The sequence below is a fragment of the Microcaecilia unicolor genome, chromosome 6 (assembly GCF_901765095.1).
Source record: "Microcaecilia unicolor chromosome 6, aMicUni1.1, whole genome shotgun sequence".
Lineage (NCBI taxonomy): Eukaryota > Metazoa > Chordata > Amphibia > Gymnophiona > Siphonopidae > Microcaecilia > Microcaecilia unicolor.
In genome coordinates this window covers 121,718,232-121,744,318 of record NC_044036.1, presented here as the reverse complement: position 1 = coordinate 121,744,318, position 26,087 = coordinate 121,718,232, and the positions used below count along the sequence as shown (strand labels likewise).

Sequence of the window (26,087 nt, the reverse complement as noted above, 5' to 3'; positions counted from 1 at the left end):
AACTGGTTGAGGCAAAAATAGAAACTGTCAGAGTGTAGACATGACAAAGATCATTATAGGAAAGTCTTATGGATGATTCCAGGGCAACAATAAATGTAATGGGTCATTATGATACGGACTTTCAGAAGAGAAAGGTTTTGATTCTCTTCTGGAAGCTAAGGTAGCTATTGTCTGTTCTTATGGAAATACGTAACAAGTTTCATAGAATGAGTCCTCGCACCGAGAATAGTGTGCCAAAGATCTTCTGATATTGAATTCCTTTATGAGACGGTGAAGATAGCATCAGTTGAGCTTTCATTCTATTTGACTGGACCACACATAGTGCTGCAACCCTCATTAGCAGTTCTGAGGTGAAGCCATGCAAGATTTGGAAAATTTAACCAGCACCTTTCAACCTCATTCTTTCAGTGATGGGGAGACAGTGCAGTTTGATGAGATGTGATGATATGATAGTATATCTATTCAGATTGAAGATTAGTCTAGCAGTTTTGTTCTGTATGATTTGCAATTTTTTCTGATATTGACACAATACCAAGGAATAAGATATTATTGTAATCGAGGTGTGGTAGGACTAACATTTGAACTAGAAGTAAAGGCTTTTTGGTTAAAGAAAGATTGGATTAGGCAAAGCTGTCTCATTCTGAACAGAGTTATCTTCCATACTTGGTTAATATGGGAAGAAAAGGTTAGGGAGGAGTCAAACAAGACTCTCAGTAGTCTTGTTTCAGACTCAGCTGAGAGGTTTTGACCCTTAGCCAATGGTGTTGAAGTTGGGGCCACAATTCCCTGATTTCAGAACCACAGGATCTTGGTTTTTTTGAGTGTTCAATTTCAATTTATTGGTCAGGGCCTAGGAGCTAATAGCATTCATGCCAGTCGTTACTGTCTGGATAGGATCTTTGGTAGTAGAGTTTATTGGTATGAGAAGGAGGATGTCATCCACTTAGGAAAGTGATAGCTCGCTTAGATCCAGGTGTATTAAACCAAGGGAGGACATAAAGAAATTGAATAGTATAGGAGAGAGCGGTGATCCCTAATGTACCCCACAGTCTGAGGACCAATAGTTGGAGAGTTGATTGTTTTGCTTGATGGAATAACTTTGGTTTGATAGGAATTTGCCAAACCATTTGAGAACAGAATCTGTTATTCCTATTTGATCCAGGCGTTGAAGTAGCAGTTTGTGGTCAACCGCATTAAACGCTGCTGAGATATCAAATTGAAGTAGTATTACTTGATCTCCTTTGCACAGGTATTGTTTGACGTATGTGGTTAGTACTAGCAGCAGGGTTTCAGCACTGTAGGCTGGTCTGATCCCTTCAGTAATGGAGTGAGAAGAATTTTGCCCATATCCAAAGGAAGAGAGCCAGATTTTAGCAACCTGTTAAGGCCATTTAGTAAGGCCTTATTGGGGATGGTATAGAATAAGAAGTCCGGGCATTGGTCTGGGGAACAATGGGCTTGTGAACATTTCAACAGCAGTGATCTTCCATCTTCAGGTGTCAAAGGTTGAAACTGTGCCCAGCACTGATCTGATCTGAGTCCCTGGTTTAGATGAAAATCAGAATTTGACACTAAATCATTGCTTGGGTCACTATCTACAGATGGAGCGCCTTTGGATAGATCCGATCTGATTGAGTTTGTTGTCAAAGTGATTGGCTAGATATTGGGCGGATGGTCGAGCTTGATGCATGTAGTCGTTGGTTACATTGGATGTTAGGCTTCTGACTAAGGAGAAACGTTTTTTATTGTCAAGAGCATCCTGACCTATTATGCTGCTGTAGTACTGTCATCTTGTATCAGTAACCTTCTTATATCAATGGAAAGCAGACTTCCATTTGGATTTCTCAGTATTATCCTTGCTCTTTCTCCATTGCTTTTTGAAAGCCATGGAGATTTACATGTCAACTTGACCTTCTTGGTGACAAATGGAGCAATTTTGTCAAGTGTGGCCTTCACCTTAGTGTCCCAGAGGGATTTAACCAAATCTTGTGTAGGACTCCAGGGGATAAGGGAATCTTTTAGTTCAGACCAGAAGCTAGACTCATTGATTGACTCATAACAAGTATATGGCACAATACAATGAAATACCTTAATAGGCAAATATTAAAACAGATAACTACTTAAAAGCTCATTTGCTAAAGTGTATTAAACAATTATAAGGAGGTAATTCTATAAAGAGTGCTAAAAATTAGGTGCCCAAAATCTGTCAGCTGAGAAAGTATGTCTTCAGAGATGGATCTTTAAAAAGTAAAATGTTGTGGTCTTTACAAAGACTGTTGATAGGTGTTGAAAGTAATATCGCTTCTGGATGCCACTGATGGGTTTGAGAAAATTAGCATGCACAACTTAAGGCACCATATATAGAATTTGGGGGTAAGTGTTAATGTAAAGCCATGTTAACAGTTAATACAGTGGCTTGACACTAACCAAATTACATATAAGATGCCTAGCATTAGGTGCTACTTCGTGTGCTGAGTTTTCAGAGCGGGAAAACATTCTAATGGATGCAAGGCACTGAAACGGGGCAGAAACAGCAGCACAAACACACTTACATGCCCATTTATAGAATAGCACCTCCATGTGACTCTGCCAAGGGGGTACAATGATGGGACAGACATGGGTGGGTCATGACCATTCCCTTAATATGAACATAGTGTTATTGAATAGTGCGAATCTGTGCCCAACTTGTATGCTGGGATTTACATTTGGTTTCAGATGGTGTAACGTCTTGTGACCAAAGTTGAGCGCTGATCCCAGAACTATGCGCTATTCTATAAAGCCCATCCCAGAACTCCCTTTATAGAATACCATCCAGCACTGATATTTTTGGCATTGTATTTTGAGCGCCATTTACAGAATCTAGCCCTAAATGCACACTAATTTCCACATTAACATAATATGGAATAGGGCAAGAACAATTAATGCACAGCAATTTAACTGCATTGTTTCTTAACAAATCAAATAACATGGAGCTTAACATTACAGTAAATGATAGCAGAACTGCACTTAAGTATATTGTCTTTGTGATAACTGTATGGAAAGATGCTGGGGAGGTTTAGCTACTGATAAACAATAACTGCTAAATTTTAATGCCCTTTAGTAAAAGGACATCGTAGAAGAGGAACAGTAAAACAGTTGTTGTGAATAGGTCAAAAAGTCATTTTTACAGGAAACAACTTACCATTGACATTGAGTTTGATCTCCTTGGTCTGTTTTCCAGCTGTGTTAGTAGCAGTGCACTGATAACGTCCCTTGTCACTTAGACGAGAGTTTTTTATTTGCAGGATCTGACCGTTGCTCAGAAGTTCATAATTGGAATCTCCTAAAAACAATGGCCTGAAAGACAGTTTAACTTTTTAGGGAATAGTGAAAGCACTCCTATATGTATGGTGCAATATACTTTTACAAAAATAGTGAACAGCAAGACAGAATTGTCAGCCAATCCAATCATTCCATTTATACAGCATCCTACCACTGTGAAATATGTAATCTCCTGAGGAATAGCAAAGCATTGTACAGTTTAAGTTTCAAAAACTACAATTGAAAAAAAATGCAGCCCGAGTTCTACGTTAATCCATTGCAGACATGTTGAAGAGAGGATAGATCTTTCTTGCTTTTAAATACAATGCATATATATGTAGCCCAGTCTTCGCCCCTAGGCTAGACTCAGTTCCCAACCAAGGCTAACAGGGACAATTCCACCACTCCTTACTCCACAGTCACCATGAGCTGGGGATGGGTAAAGTTCTGGAATAGCAATCCGGGGATTTGGGAGACAATCAAGCTCTTGGGAACTAGTTCATACTCCACCTGCTGTCTTCCACAAAGCACACTATACACCGAATTCAACTTTATTATTCAACTCTGCAATGGTCGCAACTCCCCAAAAGTTTTCAACACTCCAACTTCAGGTAAACTCAAACTAGATCTGAATTCTTCAGCTGTTCCTCAGGGGAACTTTCTTGCCACTTCTTTCTCAAAGATATTTACAAAAACAGCCTGGCAGATGAAATATGTGCATATATACAGTTCTCCCATTCATGCCTATCCTGAGGATTTAAGTGCTTTTCCCAATGGCTGGTTCTCCACCTTTCACACATACTTCATTTCTGAGGGCTCAGACCCTCTCCTGGTCTGACCCTCTTCCAGCGGTGACCCCTCTCTGGATCCGGCCTGGTCTGGGGGACTGAGCTCTCCCTGACTCAAATCCCTTGCTCCCGGGCTGGGTCTCTCCTCCACCCACCCGTAGCTCACACACTGTGTCGGCTGCCACTTCAGGAGCCTTTTCTTTATCAACCAGAGGTCACACTCCTCACTCAGGATTCCCCTTTATTCCTCCTGGTCCCTTGGCAGGGGACCGTCAAGCAACCAAAGCCCCCCCCCAGGGCATATCTCACACCTTTATCCCCTTGGTAACCCCTCCCTCCTTGTCACTCACTCCCAAGGAAACTTTATCTTCCTGATATCTCTATCAAACACTCCCCGTGGGCTGGGTCTCTCCCCATCCTGGGACATCCCACTCACTTCTCCCTTGCTTCTAAGGGGGAAATTCTTACTCTCCGTAATCCCCATGTAATAGGGGATTACACATAATAACTGTAAAAACTTAATTTGATTTATTCACTTGATATATCGCTTTATGCCCAAGGCACCAAAGCAGTTTACAATACATAATTCAATGAATAAAGCATAGATAAAAACATCATAAAACAAAGAATTGAACAATTAACATACAAACGTTATCATCAGTTTAACACAACAACCCAAAATATCAGATGTCTCCCTAAACTATTACTCAAAATACTGAGTATAAAGCCAGGTTTTATTTATTTATTTATCATTTTCAAAATAATACATTCATATCAAATAAATGCAGGATTAGGAATAATTTCAAACAGAAATAAATTTCTCTTCAAAAGATAAAGAGACAAGAAATATTCTTAAACATATTGACCACCATAGTATGGGAACAAGATAAAGGAAAAAATTAGAAAACACTGCTGAGGTGAAATCCAACTCAGCCGAATAAGAAATAAAACAATCACTCAGGGACATGAGCGTTAAACACCCACTAGCAGGTACCAACAGCATATTCCTATGAGGTCATTCAGGGTTGAACATTTCCCCTTTTCTTAGAAATTATAAATTCAGTCAACTTTTTGGGGTCTAGGAAAATATAGCTAACATTATTTATTGTTACCAGGCATCTGCATGGATATTTCAAAATAAACATGCCTCCCAAGGCGAGAGTCCTCGGTTTTAAAGCCAAAAACTCTCGCCTTCTCTTCTGTGTGTCTCTATTTAGATCCGGGTAAGTCTGAATTTTTTCCCCCAGAAAGTTGGCTTGCATATGTTTAAAACATAAACGAAATACATTATTCCTATCAACTTCAAAAGCAAAGGAACTAATAGTGTCAGTCTTTGTGTAACAGTCTCTAAGGAGTTTTCCAGAAAAGCTGTTATGTTCATATCAGGTAGTGGATCTTGCATTGCTGATTTTGTTCCAAATATATATTGAGTCTTGACCAACGGAGGAAAACTTTCTTTAGGGATTTTCAAGACTTCTTCAAAATACCTTTTAAGCATGTCTACAGGTGGTATTAAAGGTGCTTTAGGGAAATTGAGAAGTCTCAGATTATTCCTTCTAGCCTGGTTGTCAAGATATTCAACTTTTTTAACCAATATCTCCTTATCCTTTATTATTAGACTCGTTAAATTATGAAGAGATTTTAGTTCAGTATCTAAAGACTCAATGTTCTCTTCATTTTTCTGGACTTGAGAAGCCATAAGATGTTGAGAGGATTTTACAGATAACAAATCTTCTTTTAGGATATCAGTTACCTGGATCAGGTTCTTGTTCATAGCCTGAATGGCATCCCATAGGTTCTCTAAAGTGATTACTGCTGGTTTAACAACTCCACGTAACTCCAAAGAAACATTCCCCGAAGGACTGGCAGAATCGGGGTTTCCTGCCCCATCTTTCCGGGTAGTACTCGCTTCTGGGGATATCGCTGTTGCAGGGCCTCCTCTCGCAGCCTGAGAACTAGGCACTTCGGTCGGCCCTACAGGCAGTGCTCCCGCTACAGACATAGTTCCTGGTCGTGGAGGGGCAGTAAATGAAGGCGGACTCAATGATACGCCTTCGATGCTGAAAACAACGTTGGAACTGACCAACGTGGGTGTATGCAGCTCTAGTTTCTGAATTCCAAAAGTTTTGTCGGCTGACGGGGAATGGAATTAACGGGACCAGAGGAGGTTGGTAAAGTCGTTTTTCCTTTCCTTTTTCCCATGGTGTTATTGGGTAAGGTTTCAGTCACCATTAGCTTAGGCTGAGATCAGGAGCTAAGGGACCGACTTCCTCTCTGGTCGCCATCTTGTTCCCGTCTCAGTATAAAGCCAGGTTTTCATAGCCTTACGAAACTGTAAGTAGTTCCCTATACACCTAATGTCCTCAGGCAACTGATTCCACAAACGGGGACCAAAATAACAAAATGCTTGCTTCGTAGTGCTTGTCATATTAGTCATATTAGCTTAAGAGTCATATTAGTCTTGATTTTGTCCAACTGGTGTATGTGATCTCCTGAGCACCCATGTTAATAAATAAAGAGCATCTGCCTTCTATATGGCATAATACTAGTTCCAGGATCACAGCCATGGTTTCTGGTGTCCCCTGTAAACTATAAACTGGTGCCCCTCACTGTAGGCCTGTTGCTGCTGCCAGCAACCTAACTCTACCGCTGCATGGTACAGGATAGAACTTCAGGGCAAGTCTCACAAGACTAGATTTAAGAAAGGGTGCAAAATGTTAGGAGCTACAGAATTGAACACTAAGCAAGTATTCTATAACAGCAAAGTTGGGCACAGAAGCCATTATAGAATATTAGACTAAAGGCCGATATAAATGCTCACGCCTAAATACCGTCAGTTGTGCACCTGACAGTATCTATAAAATTACTGGCTGATATTCAAAACTAACCATCCAGGACTGGCTCCTGGCAGGGTAAATAGCGTTTTAGTTATCCCGGCTGAATATTCATGGTTAGCAGCTAGCCACTAATCGACTATACTGTGTAACATAGCTGGTTAGGTGCGTATATCAAAAAACTCCAAACAGCCCAGAACACTGCCGCCAGACTCATATTTGGTAAAACTAAATATGAAAGTGCAAAACCCCTAAGAGAGAAACTTCACTGGCTCCCACTCAAGGAACGCATTACGTTCAAGATCTGCACGCTTGTTCACAAAATCATTCACGCAGATGCCCCAATCTACTTGCTAAACCTCGTGGACTTGCCTCCCAGAAACGCCAGAAGATCATCCCGCAAATTTCTTGATCTACACTTCCCCAGCTGTAAAGGACTAAAGTACAAGCTGATGCACGCCACCACCTTCTCGTACATGAGCACCCAGTTGTGGAATGCACTACCTACAACCTTGAAAACTATTGACGAAACAACTAATTTTCGCAAATCTTTGAAGACACACCTCTTCAACAAGGCATACAAAGAGAACACATGGAGGGGCATAATCGAACACAAACGCCTATCTCCATGGGCATTTATCTCCGAGAACGGGTCTGTGAAGGGGCGGGCCGAACCGTATTTTCGAAAAAAGGGACGTTTTTGAGCTGGGCGTTTGTTTTTTTTTAGCGATAATGGAAACTAAAAACACCCAGCTCAAAACTGTCCTAATCCGAGCCATTTGGTCGTGGGAGGGGCCAGGATTCGTAGTACACTGGCCCCCCTGATATGCCAGGACACCAACTGGGCACCCTAGGTCAGTGCGGTGGACTTCAGAAAAAGCTCCCACATGCATAGCTCCCTTACCACGGGTGCTGAGCTCCCAACCCCCCTCCCCCAAAACCCACTACCCACAAATGTACAACACTACCATAGTTCTTAGGGGTGAAGGGGGCACCTACATGTGGGTACAGTGGGTTTTGGAGGCCTCCCATTTACCAGCACAAGTGTTACAGGTGGGGGGGAGATGGGCCTGGGGCCACCTGGCTGAAGTGCACTGCGGTACCCACTAAAAGTGCTCCAGGGACCTCCATACATGCAGGACTCTAGGACTTGTTGCTGCTATATAACTTTGGCACACCAGTTGACACCTGAAGACTAATCTCTCAGAAAACGTCCTTTATTGGAATAACCGCGTTTACTCACAGTTAACTACAGATCAGAGGTTGTGCCCCACTGGCAACGAGTCTCCCTGGTACGGAGATTAGCAGTAGGTCAGAGCTGGCAGAATGCTGTACAATGCCCTCTTTCAGCCACATTCAAGGTAAGAACTAAGTTCTCTAACGTGGCTAACACAGGAAAGGGAACTAAAACTGGCTTACAAAAATGGCCACTACCGCATGGACTACAACAGGAAACACAACAGGGCACACTCTGACCCAGTAGGCAGGGGGAAAAGCACCATGGGAGAAGAGCCTACCAACTACCAACATCGTGAGACTGTAACACAAGCTAATGAAATCACGGAGCCCAATACCCTACACCCACCACAATGCAATGCTGATGTGACCCTGTACTGCACCCGAGAGCCACATCTGACCCAGGGAAAGGCTGTGACAGGATCGAACACATTCTGCTGTCATGGAGGTGGGTACGGCATTTGAGGCTGGCATACAGGCTGGAAAAAAGTTTTTAAAGTGGGGGGTTTTTTTGGTGGGAGGGTGTTAGTGATCACTGGGGGAGTCCGGGGAGGTCATCCCCGATTCCCTCCAGTGGTCATCTGGGCAGTTGGGGCACTTTTTTGGGACTTGTTCGTGAGAAAAAAGGGTCCAAAAAAAGTGACCCAAAATCATGGTCAAAACGTCTTTTTTTTTTTTTTTCAATTATCAGCTGAAGACGCCCATCTCTCTTCAGCTGATAACCACGCCCCAGTCCCACCTCCGACACGCCCCCATAAACTTCATTCGTTTCCGCGACGGAGTGCAGTTGGAAACGCCCAAAATCGGCTTTCGATTATACCGATTTGGGCGCCTTTGCGAGAAAAACGCCCATCTCCCGATTTGGGTCGAAATATAGGTGTTTTTCTTTTTCGATTATAAGCTGGATAGCCTTACAAAACTACCTCACCAACCCACCCAGTTTTTAAAGTCCACCTTCTATACTATCCTGCTTAATACCTTCCTTCTCTCTTTCCTTACTTAATCTTTTTACATTACTAATTACTATTATCCTTTCGCACCGAGGATATATCTCCAAATGTTGCCCGGGAGGGAAAGGTTAGGACAGCTGTTGTACTTGGTGATTCGATCATTAGGCATATAGATAGCTGGGTGGCTGGTGGACGTGAGGATCGCCTGGTGACTTGCCTGCCTGGTGCGAAGGTGGCGGACCTCACGCGTCACCTAGATAGGATTTTATATAGTGCTGGGGAGGAGACGGCTGTCTTGGTACATGTGGGTACTAATGACATAGGAAAATGTGGGAGAGAGGTTCTGGAAGCAAAATTTAGGCTCTTAGGTAGAAAGCTGAAATCCAGATCCTCCAGGGTAGCATTTTCTGAAATGCTACCTGTGCCACGCGCAGGGCCCAAGAGACAGGCAGAGCTCCAGAGTCTCAATGCGTGGATGAGACGATGGTGCAGGGAGGAGGGCTTTAGATTTGTTAGGAACTGGGCAACATTCTGGGGAAGGGGGAGCCTATTCCGAAAGGATGGGCTCCATCTTAACCAGAGTGGGACCAGGCTGCTGGCATCGGCGTTTAAGAAGGAGATAGAGCAGCTTTTAAACTAGAAATGGGGGGAAGGCCGACAGTCGCTCAAAAGAGCATGGTTCGGGATAAGGTATCTTTCAAAGATATCACCATAACAGGGAAGATAGAGTATCCTGATAGTGAGGTTGCAAAAGAGATTGTAGTAGATCGGGTATCCTTAAATAACAATAAAAATCAGACAAAAGATTGCCAATTAATACTGTCAAGTACTAAGCATGATGTACTTAGGAACAACAAACACAGTTTGAAATGTCTATATGCGAATGCCAGGAGCCTAAGAAATAAGATGGGGGAGTTGGAATATATTGCACTAAATGAAAAATTAGATATAATAGGCATCTCTGAGACCTGGTGGAAGGAGGATAACCAGTGGGACACTGTCATACCGGGGTACAAATTATATCGTAGTGATAGGGTGAATCGGATTGGTGGAGGGGTAGCATTGTATATTAACGAGAGCCTTGAATCAAATAGATTGAAAATTCTGCAGGAAACAAAACACTCCTTGGAATCACTGTGGATTGAAATTCCATGTGCAAAGGGGAAAAGGATAGTGATAGGAGTGTACTACCGTCCGCCTGGCCAGGACGGACAGACGGATGCGGAAATGTTAAAGGAAATCAGGGACGCAAACAAACTGGGCAACACAATAATAATGGGGGATTTCAATTACCCGCATATAGACTGGGTTAATGTAACATCTGTACACGCAAGGGACATAGGATTTCTTGATGAAATCAAGGACAGCTTCATGGAACAGCTAGTTCAGGAGCCGACAAGAGAAGGAAAAATACTAGACTTAGTCCTTAGTGGTGCTCATGATCTAGTGCAGGGGGTAACGATACGAGGGCCGCTTGATAACAGTGATCATAATATGATCGGTTTTGATATTGGCATTGAAGGAAGTGAAACTAGGAAATCAAGTACGCTAGCGTTTAACTATAGAAAAGGTGATTACGACAAAATGAGAAAAATGGTGAAAAAAAGACTGAAAGGAGCAGCTCGCAGAGTAAAAAACTTGCATCAGGCGTGGATGCTGTTCAAAAACACCATCCTGGAGGTTCAGGACAAATATATTCCACGTATTAGAAAAAAGGGAAAAAAGACTAAACGTCAGCCGGCGTGGCTAAACAGTAAGATAAAGGAAATCATTAGAGCCAAAAAACAATCCTTCAGAAAGTGGAGAAGAGAACCAACTGAAAGTAACAGGATAGATCATAAGGAATGCCAAGCCAAATGCAAAGCGGAGATAAGGAGGGCAAAAAAGGACTTTGAGAAGAAATTAGCGTTGGAAGCAAAAATACATAGTAAAAATTTTTTTAGATACATTAAAAGCAGGAAACCGGCCAAAGAGTCGGTTGGGCCGCTGGACGAAAATGGTGTTAAAGGGGCGATCAAGGAGGACAAAGCCGTAGCGGAGAAATTAAATGAATTCTTTGCTTCGGTCTTCACCGAGGAGGATTTGGGGGGGACACCGGTGCCGGAAAGAATATTTGAAGCGGGGGAGTCGGAGAAACTAAACAAATTCTCTGTAACCTTGGAGGATGTAATGGGTCAGTTCAGCAAGCTGAAGAGTAGTAAATCACCGGGACCTGATGGTATTCATCCCAGAGTATTAATAGAACTAAAAAATGAACTTGCGGAGCTACTGTTAGAAATATGCAATCTGTCCCTAAAATCGAGTGTAGTACCGGAAGACTGGAGGGTAGCCAATGTTACTCCGATTTTTAAGAAGGGTTCCAGAGGAGATCCGGGAAATTATAGACCGGTGAGTCTGACGTCGGTGCCGGGCAAGATGGTGGAGGCTATTATTAAGAATAAAATTGCAGAGCATATACAAAAACATGGACTGATGAGACAAAGTCAGCACGGATTTAGTGAAGGGAAGTCTTGCCTCACCAATCTAATGCATTTTTTGAGGGGGTAAGCAAACATGTGGACAATGGGGAGCCGGTTGATATTGTATATCTGGATTTTCAGAAGGCGTTTGACAAAGTGCCGCACGAAAGACTCCTGAAGAAATTGCAGAGTCATGGAATCGGAGGTAGGGTATTATTATGGATTAAGAACTGGTTGAAAGATAGGAAGCAGAGAGTAGGATTGCGTGGCCAGTATTCTCAGTGGAGGAGGGTAGTTAGTGGGGTCCCGCAGGGGTCTGTGCTGGGTCCGTTGCTTTTTAATGTATTTATAAATGACCTAGAGATGGGAATAACTAGTGAGGTAATTAAATTCGCCGATGACACAAAATTATTCAGGGTCGTCAAGTCGCAGGAGGAATGTGAACGATTACAGGAGGACCTTGCGAGACTGGGAGAATGGGCGTGCAAGTGGCAGATGAAGTTCAATGTTGACAAGTGCAAAGTGATGCATGTGGGTAAGAGGAACCCGAATTATAGCTACGTCTTGCAAGGTTCCGCGTTAGGAGTTACGGATCAAGAAAGGGATCTGGGTGTCGTCGTCGATGATACACTGAAACCTTCTGCTCAGTGTGCTGCTGCGGCTAGGAAAGCGAATAGAATGTTGGGTGTTATTAGGAAGGGTATGGAGTCCAGGTGTGCGGATGTTATAATGCCGTTGTATCGCTCCATGGTGCGACCGCACCTGGAGTATTGGGTTCAGTACTGGTCTCCGTATCTCAAAAAAGATATAGTAGAATTGGAAAAGGTACAGCGAAGGGCGACGAAAATGATAGTGGGGATGGGACGACTTTCCTATGAAGAGAGGCTGAGAAGGCTAGGGCTTTTCAGCTTGGAGAAGAGACGGCTGAGGGGAGATATGATAGAAGTGTATAAAATAATGAGTGGAATGGATCGGGTGGATGTGAAGCGACTGTTCACGCTATCCAAAAATACTAGGACTAGAGGGCATGAGTTGAAGCTACAGTGTGGTAAATTTAAAACGAATCGGAGAAAATTTTTCTTCACCCAACGTGTAATTAGACTCTGGAATTCGTTGCCGGAGAACGTGGTACGGGCGGTTAGCTTGACGGAGTTTAAAAAGGGGTTAGATAGATTCCTAAAGGACAAGTCCATAGACCGCTATTAAATGGACTTGGAAAAATTCCGCATTTTTAGGTATAACTTGTCTGGAATGTTTTTACGTTTGGGGAGCGTGCCAGGTGCCCTTGACCTGGATTGGCCACTGTCGGTGACAGGATGCTGGGCTAGATGGACCTTTGGTCTTTCCCAGTATGGCACTACTTATGTACTTATGTACTTATGTACTTACAGTATGTACTTATTGTATTTGACATCCTGGAATGACTATGTCATAACAAAACTCTGTAAGCCATATTGAGCCTGCAAATAGGTGGGAAAATGTGGGATACAAATGCAATAAATAAAAAAAATATTTAGCGCCAAACCAGCTATGTTTAGTGGTTAAAATAGGCCACATAAATGAATACCACTTTAACGGTTAAGTTGCTGCAGTCAAAAGTGAAACTGGATATTTAATGCCGGTCACCAGATACAGGCCGGCACTGAATATCCAGTCTGAGCGCCAGTATTGGGTAGTCACTGCACAGCCCGATGCCTGAATATCAGGGGGTTAGCTCCTAAGTGCAGTTACGCATGTATGAATTAGTGTCAATTAACACCATTTAAGGAACATTATTGGCACTTAAAGCCAATTAGAATCCACTTAAACAATTGAGGGGTCCTTTTACAAAGGCGTGCTAGCGTTTGTAGCTCACGTTAAAAATGAGCGTGCACTGAACACTAGAGACACCTATATACTCCTATGGGCGTCTCTAGTGTTTAGCATGTGTGCTAAAAAATGCCCTTGTAAAAGAACTCCTAAGTTAGGCGCTATTCAACAACTTGCATACCCAGTTTTGTACACTAATTGTGCACCCAAGTTGATAGAATTAGGGGGACAATTTCCAGTTTCATGAGACTTGCACAAAGTTTCTTCTTGAATTGTCTGGCTTTTGATCTAGTTGACCATTCTATTCTTCTTCAGTGTTTGTCTGACCTCAGCATCACTGGTGTAGTTCTTAGATGGCTTCAGTCCTATCTCATAGATAGAGTCATGTCAGTGGACTTGAAATGATCTATCTCTTCTCGTTCTCTTCCCTGCAGTGTCCCCCAAGGATCCATCTTAGTTCCCATCCTCTTTAATGTGTATTTGGCACCATTTGCTCTCTTTATTCAATCCCTAGCACTAAATTTCTTTATCCATGCTAATGACATCCAGATACTCTCTACAGTTAACCCCTGCTCTACGACAGTCATTCCTGGATACAACAGCATTAAGATTCTTGTTTAATTCACTTGTCCTTTCTAGACTTGATTACTGCAGCTCCCTACTCCTGGACTTGAAATCTTCCCAAATGCACCACCTACAACTAGTGCAAAACACTGCTATAAACATATTTTTTGGGAAAAAAGAAATTTATCAGGGTTACTCCCTTACTTTAAAATAATACTAGCTTCTTGTTGTCCTTTCCCACTTTACAGTTGATTGACATGGTCCACTCTTCTTGCTTTAAGTTATTGCCTCTACACTCTGGAATGTACTTCCCCTAGACATCAGACTTGAAACCTCCTTTAAAATAGTCAAGCAGGCCTTAAAAGCTTACTACTTCACAAAGATATTTTCCCCTGGAGGGCTCTTTAACTAAAGGGCATTAATGTGCATTTAGCACTTGATAAACAAAAGGTTTACTGCAAAATGCATTAAAGCATTTTGTGGTAATTTGCATGTGCTAGTTGAGCATTAGTTTAAGATATTTTTTGGGAAGTGGCCTATCATGGTCTGGGAATGGACATGGAAGTGCTAACCAACTAGTGCATTTGCATTAGCCTGAATTAACCGAATAATGCAGACTTAAAGTGGGAGAAGTTAGGGCCTCCTACATAGGAGAGAGTGCTCCGGTGTTAAAAAAACTCTAAATACTGCTGCGTTAAATTTGAGCATAGCATGCATGAATCTCCCTTGTCACAACAAATTAACTCAGATTTTAAAGTGTTTTAGTAAAAGGGCCCTTTACTAAATTTCTGCATTCACTGAGCTTGGTTCCCAATTTAAGACTATCCTGGACCATCTCTCTTAGTCGTGAGCTCTATTTATTTCCTATATCCCTTCTTCTCTCTTGTACCTTACACTATTAATGTTAATGATCTCTTATACTATGCTTGTTAATTTTTTGAAACAACATTACAACCCTCCCCCTTTTCCCCCCATGCTACTCTTCTTTTATTTTTATATATCTGGAAACCATTTCGATATTCTCCGATAGGCAGTATATTAAATAAATGTGAACTATGCCCTTATAAAAGTTAGAGACCTTTACTGAGTGTTTCTTGCCTCAACAATTTGCTTCATTTCTTTGAAGGCATGAATAAACATATCAATAAAGGTGAGCTGGTTGATGTAGTGTATCTAGATTTTAAGAAAGCTTTTGACAAAGTTCTCATGAGAGACTCCTAAGAAAACTAAAGAGTCATGGGATAGGAGGCAATATTCTGTTGTGGATTAGGAATTGGTTATTGGACAGAAAACAGAGGGTAGGGTTAAATTGTCATTTTTCTCAGTGGAGAAGGGTGAATAGTGGAGTGCCACAGGGATCAGTACTGGGACCAGTGCTATTTAACATATTTATAAATGATCTGAAAATTGGAATAACAAGTGAGCTGATTCAATTTTCAGATGATACAAAACTATTCAAGGTTGTTAAAACACAGGCGGACTGTGAGAAATTGCAGGAAGAGCTTAGGAAACTGGAAGATTGGGCATCCAAACAGCAGATGAAATTTAATGTAGACAAATGCAAATTGATGCATACTAGAAGAAAAATCTGAATCACAGTTATCTGATGCTAGGGTCCACCTTTGGGGAAAAGATCTAGGTCCACCCAAGAAAAAGATCTAAGTGTTGTTGTAGACAATACGCTGAATTCTTCTGCCCAGTGTGCAGCAGCAGTCAAAAAAGCAAACAGGATACTAGGAATTATTAGGAAAGGGATGCAAAATAAGACAAATACTATAATGCCTCTGTATCGCTCCATGGTGCTACCTTACCTTGAGTATTGCGTTTAGTTCTGTTTGATGTATCTCAAAAAATATATAGCGGAATTAGAAAAGGTTCAAAGAAGTGACCACAATGATAAAGGGGATGGAACTCCTCTCATATGGGGAAAGGCTAGGGCTCTTCAGCTTGGAAAAGAAATGGCTGAAGGGAAATAAACACACCTCTTCAACAAGGCATACAAAGAGAACCCATAGCCTTACAAAACTGCCTCACCAACCCACCCAGTTATTAAAGTCCACCTTTTACACTATCCTGCCTAACACCTTCCTTCTCTCTTCCCTTACTTAATCTTTTTACATTACTAACTGTATCTGACATCTTGGAATGACTATGTCATAACAAAACTCTGTAAGCCACATTGAGCCTGCAAATAGGTGGGAAAATGTGGGATACAAATGCAATAAATAAATACATAAATAAAAATAAATAAATAAATATGATTGAGGTCTACAAAATCCTGAGTGGTGTAGAACGAGTAGAAGTGAATCAATTTTTTACTCTTTCAAAAAGTACAAAGACTAGGGGACACTCAATGAAGTTATGTGGAAATATTTTGAAAACAAATAGGAGGAAATATTTTTATCACTCAATGAATAGTTAAGCTCTGGAACTCGCTGCTATTGAGACAGACATGGGGAAACCTCTGCTTGCCCTGGGATTGGTGGGATGGAATGCTGCTACTATTTGGTTTTCTGCCAGATACTTGTGACCTGGATTCTGACCCAGTATGGCTATTCTTATCTTCTTATGTGTGAAGAGTGAGTATTGGCCAGAAGTTCTGTCACCCCTCTGCCTGGCTGCAAGAATCCAAGAAGTGAACTGAATGGCTTGAGTCACAAGCTGGAGTAGAGAAAGGAGTCTTAGCAGCACCAACAAGTAGATTATCTACAGGAGAAGGTATTGTGAGGAAAAGTTCCCACTGAGAGTAAGAGTCTATAAGTGGAAGAGGATCCAAAAGCAGAGGGCCTGTGAAGTTTCAGTTAAGAGGGATTAGGCCTGCCCAGCCAGCAGGAAATCCCCAGAACCAGACTGATCATCAATGAAAGGGATCACAAACTCCAATGAAGGAGATGTAAGAGGTATGACTCTACAGTGAACAATCTCAGGAAAGAGAGACCACCTCAAACAAATCTTGCACCAATCTTCAGTAAAGTTAGTTGAACCACCCACAAATGTCTCTGAGAAGAAGAAATTTACACCTGAATGTTTCCCTTCATTCCAGAAAGAACCTAATTCCATGGATAAGCATGCACAAATACAGAGTGAAGGAAGGGAGAGGACTGGGAGATGAATTAATATTCTGAGGGACCTTTGGGATAGGATCCACAAGATGTACTGTCCCAAGACGAAGTATCCCTTACATATTTTATTGTTAACTTTTATTATTGGAATTGTAATCATTCTTGGACTGGTTCGCCAGGTAAGCAGACTACAAATATCTAACTGATTTAAATTAAATTACATTTTTATAATGACTCACTAAAAAATACCCCAAGCTGCAATGAAACCAGTTTTTGATTCCAGTGCAAACATGACCATTTCCAACTCTGTTGCCTAAGACTAACTTCTTTTGTTGGCCCATGTTTACATTAGACTAGTTCATTAAATATTATTTTCAGATATTGTTCAGCATTTCTATTTACATTTTCCAGTTGTCTGCCAACATTCCTCTTCTCTGAGTGTTGACATACAAAGATCTGAAAAGCTGTGCCTCTGAACTTACAAATGACTACAGTAATTCAATGGAAAATTCATCATGAAGGCATGAACCATTTTTTAGGAACAGCAAAACAAGTTGTCATTCCTAAAATAAGTGCGTTCAAGGTAAAATTTACAACTAGTATGGTTATTTACTCTATAAAGAATTACTTTCACCAAGCATGGTTTTAAGTAGTCAGTGTTTGTTCTAATGTCATTTGATTGTAACTTTCATTATGGTAAGTTTCTGAAGAGTGCTCCTTTCTGAATGATGAGGAAAAAAATCTTAAATATCTACATGGGCACCTGAAAATGTAAATGATGCTATCCTATAATACTTTACAATTTTATTGACACTGAGTGGTTCTAGAGGACAAGAGAAGGGCAGATGTGGTCTCTCCATAAAAGTGGAAGTAAGGAGGAGGATGGGAGCTACAGGCTGGTTAGTGAGACCTCTGTGGTGAGTAAATCAATGAAAATGCTTCTAAAATAGAGGACAGTTGGTTTCTAGAATACCAATGAATTGCAGGCATCAAGGCAGCATAGTTTTACAAGAGGAAGGCCTTCTCAGATGGATCTGCTTGATTTCTTTGACTGGATGAACAGAAACTTGGATTGCGGGAGAGTGCTAGATGCCTTTGACATTGGTTCTGCCTTTTGATTATAAATAAACTGAGCACCCTTGGTATGGACTCTGAAGTGACTGACTAGGTTAGAAATTAGCTGAATGGAAGGCGACAAAGGGTAGTGGTAAATGGAGTTCACTCTGAGGAAAGGGATGTTATCAATGGTATATTGCCGGGTCCGGTTCTTGGCTGTTTTTTTATAACATTTTTGTAAGAGATATTACAGAAAGGCTGTGGTAAAGTTTGACCCTTTGTGAATGATACTAAAATCTGCAATAGGGTAGACGCCCTGGAAGGAGTAGGTAACAAGAGGAGGGATCTAATGACACTTGAAGAATGGTCTAGAATTTAGCATCTAAGACTGTATGCTAAAAAATGTAGGGTCATGCATTTAGGCTGCAAAAACATAAAACAGTGGTACAATATAGGGTGTGAAGTACTTCTGTACATGAAAGAAGAGCAGGATTTTGGTGTGATCATATCTTATGACCTTAAGGTGGCCAAACAAGTAGAAAAGGCAACGTGGCAAAAAACAACAGGAAGCTTGGGTGCATAGGAAAAAGAATGGCTAGCTGGAAATAGGAGGTGGTAGTCCCTCTCTATAAGTTTCTGGTGAGACCTCATTTAGAGTACTTTATAAAATTCTGGAGACTGCACCTTGAAAAAAATATAAACTGAATGGAGTTGGTCCAGAGGCTGGCTACTAGAATGGTCAGTGGTCTTCACCATAAATCATTTGGGGACAGACTTAAAGATCTCAGGGGTCCTTTTATAAAAGTGCATTGAAAAGTGGCCTGTGGTAGTGTAGGTGCGAGTTTTGGGCGCAAGCAGAATCATTTTTCAGCGCACCTGTAAAAAGGCCATATAAAAAGCTCTTTGTGGCCACAGCATAAATCTCCTAAAAGCGTGCATTACATATAGCTTTTTGTCACAAAGAGCTCAGTTGCTGTCCGACTGCGATCTGCTCTGTATAACTGAAGATTGTCCAAATACACAGCGTTTTAATATACAGTTCATCATACATCTCATTCAGACTCCTAAGGCAGGCTTCCAACGCTGAAACACGGTTCCGTGTTGAGTCTTCAAAGTGTATTTATTGACTGTTCAAATACACAGCGTTTTAATATACAGTTCATCATACATCTCATTCAGACTCCTGAGGTAGGCGTTCAACGCTGAAACACGGCTCCATGTTGAGTCTTCATGGTGTATTTATTTAAAAAAAAACACTGTATTTGAAGATTTTCTGATTCCCTCATGTTATTGGAAGTGTCATCCCCTTACTCTACTCCATTAGACTGCTTCTGTTACATTCGTAGGAGCTGGTGTTCCTCCACTTTTTGTGGTTGACTTTACCATCTTTTTGGACCATTTTTGGAAAAAAAATATACAAGTGAAAAATGCACAAAATGAAGCCATTGGGGTGTAGGAGGAGCCAGCATTCTTAGTAGACTGGCCATACAGACATCTCAGCAGAGCAGTGGGGCACCCTAGGGGGCATTGCAGTGAACTCGATATAAAAGGTCCCAGGTACACATCCCACCATTATCCCCTTATATTGTATGGTGAGCCCTCCAAAACCCGCCAAAAATAGTCCTTATGTCTGCAGATGCCACCTGTATGTAGGTACAGTAGGCTTTTGGTGGGTTTTAGAGGGCTCACATGTGCCACCATAAGTGTACCAGCTAGAGTGGGATATGGGCCTGGGTCCCCTTCACTACAGTGCACTGCACTGACCACTAGGCTACTCAAGGGACCTGCTTGCTGCTCTAATAGGCCTGGCCATAACATCTGCATCTGAAGCTATCTTAGGGATCTGATATGTACTGTTTCTTTCGCATCTTTGGTGGGTGAGGGGGTCAGTGATCACTGCGGGAGTAAAGGTGGGTCATGCCTTAATATCAAGAGGTCATCTGGTCATTTAAGGCACCTTTTCTGAATTTGTCATGATAAAACCAGGACTAGACCAAAATATCTAAGCTGTAGCCTTGGACATTTTTGTTTTGTTCCATTATAGCAGAAACTGGGACAGCCCAAATCCTGACCCTAACACGCCCCTGACATTCCCCCTTGTGATTTGAAAGCACTGCAGACAAACTGAATAGAAAAACGTCTTAAAATGTATTTTGAAAACAGCAGTTTGGACATTTTGGCATCTGCCGCTCTGTGCAGTGTTTTGGACGTTTTTCCTGTTTCAAAAATGGGCCCCTTAGTGCCTAACTTTAGATGTGAGGATTTATACCAAATAAATCATGATGTAAATCCTCACACCTAAATTAGGAGCAGATCCCTCTTATTCTATAACAGCACACATAAATTCTAGGAATGCCCCTGATCCGCCCATGACCCTCCCATGGCTGTGCCCCCTTTTTGGAACCGCATATAAAATTTATGCCCAATTATCAGCGCTATCTGGCTCATTATCAATTAAATTACGTGCATACATTGGGTGCACACCTAAATTTGCGTGCACAATTTTAAGCACCATATATAGAATTTCAGGGTATGTGTATGCATGTGCTAGTATCCTATAACATGCATGCACAAATGGTGCTTAACGTTAGGTGCCGTGTTATAGAATGAACAGGTACATCTCTATTTCCCATGTCTTTATATGTATTTTACAAAAGGCTCTATGTTCAGTGCGCCATTGTAAAATATAAGGAAATTCTACAAGTCCAAATTTGGATTTTCCTAGATGACCTATGTAAAATCAAGCTTAAAATCTCAAATATATATCTAGGTCAATATTCTCTACCTGCTCGTTCCTCATCCAAGCAGCAGAACAGATTTGCTGAGTATGACAGGTTAATACCTACTTGCCATCTTTGAACCACTGAATGCTAGGGAATGGGAAGCCTTTCACTTTGCACTCCAGCCTGGTCTCCTTGCTAAGGACCACACTGACTTCGCTTGGTGTAGCAGCTCCAGTAACTGTTGGTGGAACTTGGAAAGAAACGCAAAAGAGAAACCATCAGGATCACATCACCCTCCACGGGGAACAATCCTGACATTTAAAACATGAAATACAATTCCGAAAGGACTAGTTTCACCTACTGTACAGCACTCACTGAATGTTAAAATTAGCCGCTGCTGACACTAACACATTTAGGTCACTTCCATGGAGAGGATGATACTAACCATGAACATCGATATTAAAGAGCTTCTCTGAACTGCCGGCAATGTTAACTGCCCTGCAGGTGTATCGTCCAGAATCACTGGGCGCAGCTTTCAGCAGCTTCAGTACCTTTCCATTATGCAAAATCTGCAGAACATTGCTTTCGACAACCTAAAAGAAAGCGCAGATATAAATATTTGAGGAACATCAAACAACTGTACTTTGTACTGGAACAGAAATGGTAAAAATAGATTGTTGGTTGAGAGAACTTAAGGGACCTGTTTACTAGGGCGAGCTAAAAATGATAGCATGCTAACTGTGTAGCGACTATAGGAATATTGTGGTCACCTACACAATTTGCGCGTGCTAATTTTTAGCGTGCATTAACAAATGCTAGCACACCTTTGTAAACAGGGCCTTAAGAGGTATGTTTACTAAGGTGTGTTAGAAATTTTTAGCATGCGGCTAAAATTAGCATATGCTAAACCTGTAGGCGCCCGTTAGCGCTGCTTAGTAAACAGGGCCCTAAGTGTTTTGCTGGTGTTGCTGCTCTGGGGAATAAAAAACAAATAACATGGTATATTCTGATCACTATGCTGGAGTGATGTCACAGGTGCAACTATTGTGTTTTTACTAGGAATGAGAAGCCCCCAAATTTTCTTTTGTTTCCCCATGTCAGTTAGCGTGATTCTATAAACTATGCCTAAAGTTAGGCGTAGTTTGCAGAACATGCACATGTGTTGTTCTTGTGACTAAAATTTAGGCGCACCCATTTAGGCCACCTAAAACCAACCCTAAATACCTACGCCAAAGTTAGGCACAGATCAGGTATATTCCATAATACAACACCTAGTTTTTTGAAACACCCACAACTCGTCCATTCCACACCCATGGCCACACCCTCTTCTCGACTGCATGCATTAGAATTTACGCATACCGTGTTATAGAATACACCTAGAAAGTTGTGTGCGTAAATTCTAATTAAAGCCAATTAGTGCCACTGATTGGTTGTTAAGCACCAATTATAGGCACTGATTAGCTTGTTAATCAATTAAGTTGTGCACGCAATTTGGCCATGTGCCAAATTAGTGCACATAATTTAAGGCGCCATATATAGAATTTGGGGAATAATTTATATTATTCTATAAGTTAGGCGTATAAGTGTGTGCCCCGCCCAGACTCTGCCATGTGGACACCCACCTGCAAAGTACACTATCAAAGATAAGTATGTACTTCCACAATAAAGAAAACAAGCTTGCATATATAATACAGTAAACTAATTTTTTTTTGCGGAGCTTGGTGTGGGGATCAAGCGGCTATTAAGTTTTGATGCCGTACCATATCACCTTGTGTCATCACTGGTCCTTATTAATAATTTTTGATAGTTTTACACTGAAACCATTATTCATATTGTTCATATTGGAAGAATCTTCCTTCTTTCAAATCTTCACCATTCAAAAAATTACAGTTGTTATTGCTTTATGCTACTCAACTTAGCTTTGTAGTAGTGTGAACTATGGAGGGTCTCTTCAATCTGACATGAATCATGTTTCGCCGACTAGCAGCTATATCAAGGAAACACCCCCTCCCCAAGTTTGATACCTAGCCATACATGAACAATATGAATAATGGTTTTGATGTAAAACTATCAAAAAATTATTGATAAGGACCAGTGACGACATTGGGTGATTTGATACAGCATCAAAACTAAATAGCTGTTTGATCCCCATACTGAGGTCTGCAAAAAAACTAGTTTACTGTATTATATATGCAAGCTTGTTTTCTTTATTGTGATTGATATATGCCATAAAGATTGTGAAGTAGTTAACATATTCTGCCGAATACTGGGATGTAATTGCAGAATAGCACATAGCCAGATTATTGTTATCTACATGGGCATGTGTTCTCATAACACCCCTAAATGACATGACTACCGGCATTTACATGCGTACTTACCATCTAAACCTTTCAGTAATAGCATATTTATTTTATTCACTTATATCCTATGCAATCTTCAATGTTTTTGGCAGTTTTAAAACAATGGGAATGATGTCAAGAGAGAAAAGATATTAGTGGTATCCTGCAAGCCATTTTATGCAAAAGGACATGATTTCACACCACCAGAAGTTAATTTTAGTATGACTGCTGTAGTTTATTACAGTGGAGCCACTTGGTGGGTACAGCTGTTTTTTATTTTTGGGGGGAGAGGGGGTTGGTTTTGTTTAGTTTTGTTTATATTTGTTGTTAGATTTTGTTTCTACTTTTTGTTGTTATTGTTAGGTTTGTTTGCAGTCTTGATTACACTTTCCCATAAATGATTTTGGAATGCATTCCATTCTTGCTACATTTTTTTTTTTTTTTAGAAAATGCCTTTGGCATTCAGATGGAATGCATGTGAGAAAGCTAAAATGTTGACAGCACTGCATTTATCACTGCTCAGATAAGCGCTGTTTATACAGGATGTTTATACAGAATGGCAGGCAAGTGTTACTGAACATGAGAAATAACTCGTACAAAGATTAGGCAGCAAATGTCCCGTTAGCAACATCAAACAGCTACACAACTCAAATGTCTATAATTCAAACCATGTAAAACCAGTATGCAAGAACTGTACGAAAAGTTAAGTACTGTAGACCTACCTGGACATCATCTTTGTACCAAGTGATAATAGGAGATGGAATGCCAGATACATCACAGACCATACTTGTTGACTGGTTTATCACCACAGATACATTTGTTAGCTTTTCTTTGTCCCGGATTTCAGGAGGAACTGTAATATAGTGTAAGACAGAGTCGTTGGTCCCAGCTTAGACGCTGTATTCTCAACTGGCACATGGAAGAGACATCCTCCCTCACTATTTCTATCAGAAACAACACTGGCCAGAGGATCAAAACAAACTCAAGTGTGCAGCATATTCAAATGCTAGTATGGAAATGACAAAACCCCAGCCTCCAAAGGAAAAAGAATAGTTATTTCTCTTTGCCTAGAAATCTAGAAATAAAAATCATCCTGACTGACAGTAATTAAAGTATTGATACCTGAGGAAAATAAAACCCTACAGAAAAACACGTCTACACTATACTAAAAGTCAAAGTGGTTGATATTCAGTACGGTTTAAGTGGGTAGGAGACAGTCCTGCTTCAATCGACCACCAAAGTGGAGGAGCCAGGACCACTATGTACGCAAACAAGTCAACGAATAGCTGTATAGTGACCATAGAAACATATTGCATTGTTGAGGATTTATAGTCTTTTTAAAGACTGCATCCACTGTTAGCATCTTTGTGAAGCGTTTGTTGTTACACTTGAGCTTTTTACCTACATAAAGATTCCTGAGTCAGGCACTCTGGCTGAAACATGGTGCCGTATCGAGTCAATATATATTTTAATGGAATAAACTGCTTACAACTACTATCATCACATAATCACCAGTCAAAACACCTCCATACCCTACCTAATGAAACTTTATTTAATTACATCATTTTTTTCTGTTTGTTTTTTTATAAAATTGGTAGAGCATACTAAATGTCCAGCACTCAATCACATTAGTCTTGGTCAATTATTTCCAACACTTATCTCAATAAATCCCAATGGACTTCCCGTTTCACCATAGGGCTTCTTCAGGCAAACTGGTGTGTTTGTGCTGTGCTAGTCATTTTGGGGCCCTTTTACTGAGCTGTGTAGGCGCCTATGCGCACCCAACACTCATCAATTTTGAGTTACCGCCCGACTATCGTGTGGCCCTTGTGGTAATTTCATTTTTGACACGCGTCCACTACGTGCCAGAAAATATTTGTATTTTCTGGTGCGTGGGCGGTAATTGGGCGGTAATTGTCATTCTACGCACATAGACCGTTACCACCCGGTTATCGCATGAGACCTTACCAATAGGTCAATGGCTGGTGGTAAGGTCTCAGACCCAAAATGGATACGCGCAATTTTCATTTTGCCGCACGTCCATTTTCTGCAAAAATTTTAAAAAGGTATTTTTTACAGGTGCGCTGAAAAATGATTCTGCGTGCACCCAAAATACGCGTCTACACTACCACAGGCCATTTTTCAGCGCACTTTTGTAAAAGGGCCCTTTGTTTCAACAGCAGCTTGAGCAACAAAATGACTAGCACAGCACAAACACACCAATTCGCCTGAAGAAGCCTTATGGTGAATCAGGAAGCCAGTTGGGATTTACTGAGATAAGTGTTGGAAATAATTGGCCAAGACAAATGTAACTGAGTGCTAGACATTTAGTATGCTCTACCAATTGTATACAAAAACAAATAGTAAAAAATGATTTAATTAAATAAAGTTTCATTAGGTAGGGTATGGAGATTTTTTGACCAATGATTATGTAAAAGTCTGTTGAGACTATAATCATCTATTATAGATAAAAGTCCGTAGATAATTTATGAGGTCTCCTTTTTCAAAACTTTAAGGGGCCCTTTTACTAAGCCGCATAGAGGGCCATAATCGAACGCAAACGCCCATGTGTAAGAACGTCCATCTCCGAGAATGGGTCGTGAAGGGGTGGGCCGAATCGTATTTTCGAAAAAGATGGACGTTTATCTTTAGTCTCGAAAATACGGTTTGTGCCAGGCAAATGCACTGGATGTGGGCGTTTTTGAGATGTGGGCGTTTGTTTGAGCTGGGCATTTCTGTTTTTCAGCGATAATCGAAACCGAAGTGTCCCAGCTCAAAAACGACCAAATCCAAGGCTTTGGGTCGTGGGAGGGGCACTGGTCCCCCTCACATGCCAGGACACCAACCGGGCACCCTAGGGGGCACTTTTAAAAAATAGGAAAAAAACATTAAATTACCTCCCAGGTGCATAGCTCCTTTACCTTGGGTGCTGAGACCCCCCCAAATCCCCCCCAAAACCCACTCCCC

General features: G+C 41.2%; 1 protein-coding gene across 2 annotated transcripts in view; it reads right to left on the bottom strand.

The window, feature by feature from the left end:
* The window catches only part of HMCN1 (hemicentin 1), a 672,624-nt gene that overhangs the window by 338,795 nt on the left and 307,742 nt on the right, over nucleotides 1-26,087 (bottom strand). For both annotated transcript variants that reach the window (XM_030206904.1, XM_030206905.1), the window contains exons 27-30: nucleotides 23,843-23,973; nucleotides 21,227-21,374; nucleotides 20,905-21,031; nucleotides 3,182-3,336 (exon numbers count right to left, since the gene is read on the bottom strand). In XM_030206904.1, coding sequence (XP_030062764.1) covers nucleotides 3,182-3,336; nucleotides 20,905-21,031; nucleotides 21,227-21,374; nucleotides 23,843-23,973 — 561 coding nt within the window. The remainder of the gene's footprint in view (nucleotides 1-3,181; nucleotides 3,337-20,904; nucleotides 21,032-21,226; nucleotides 21,375-23,842; nucleotides 23,974-26,087) is intronic.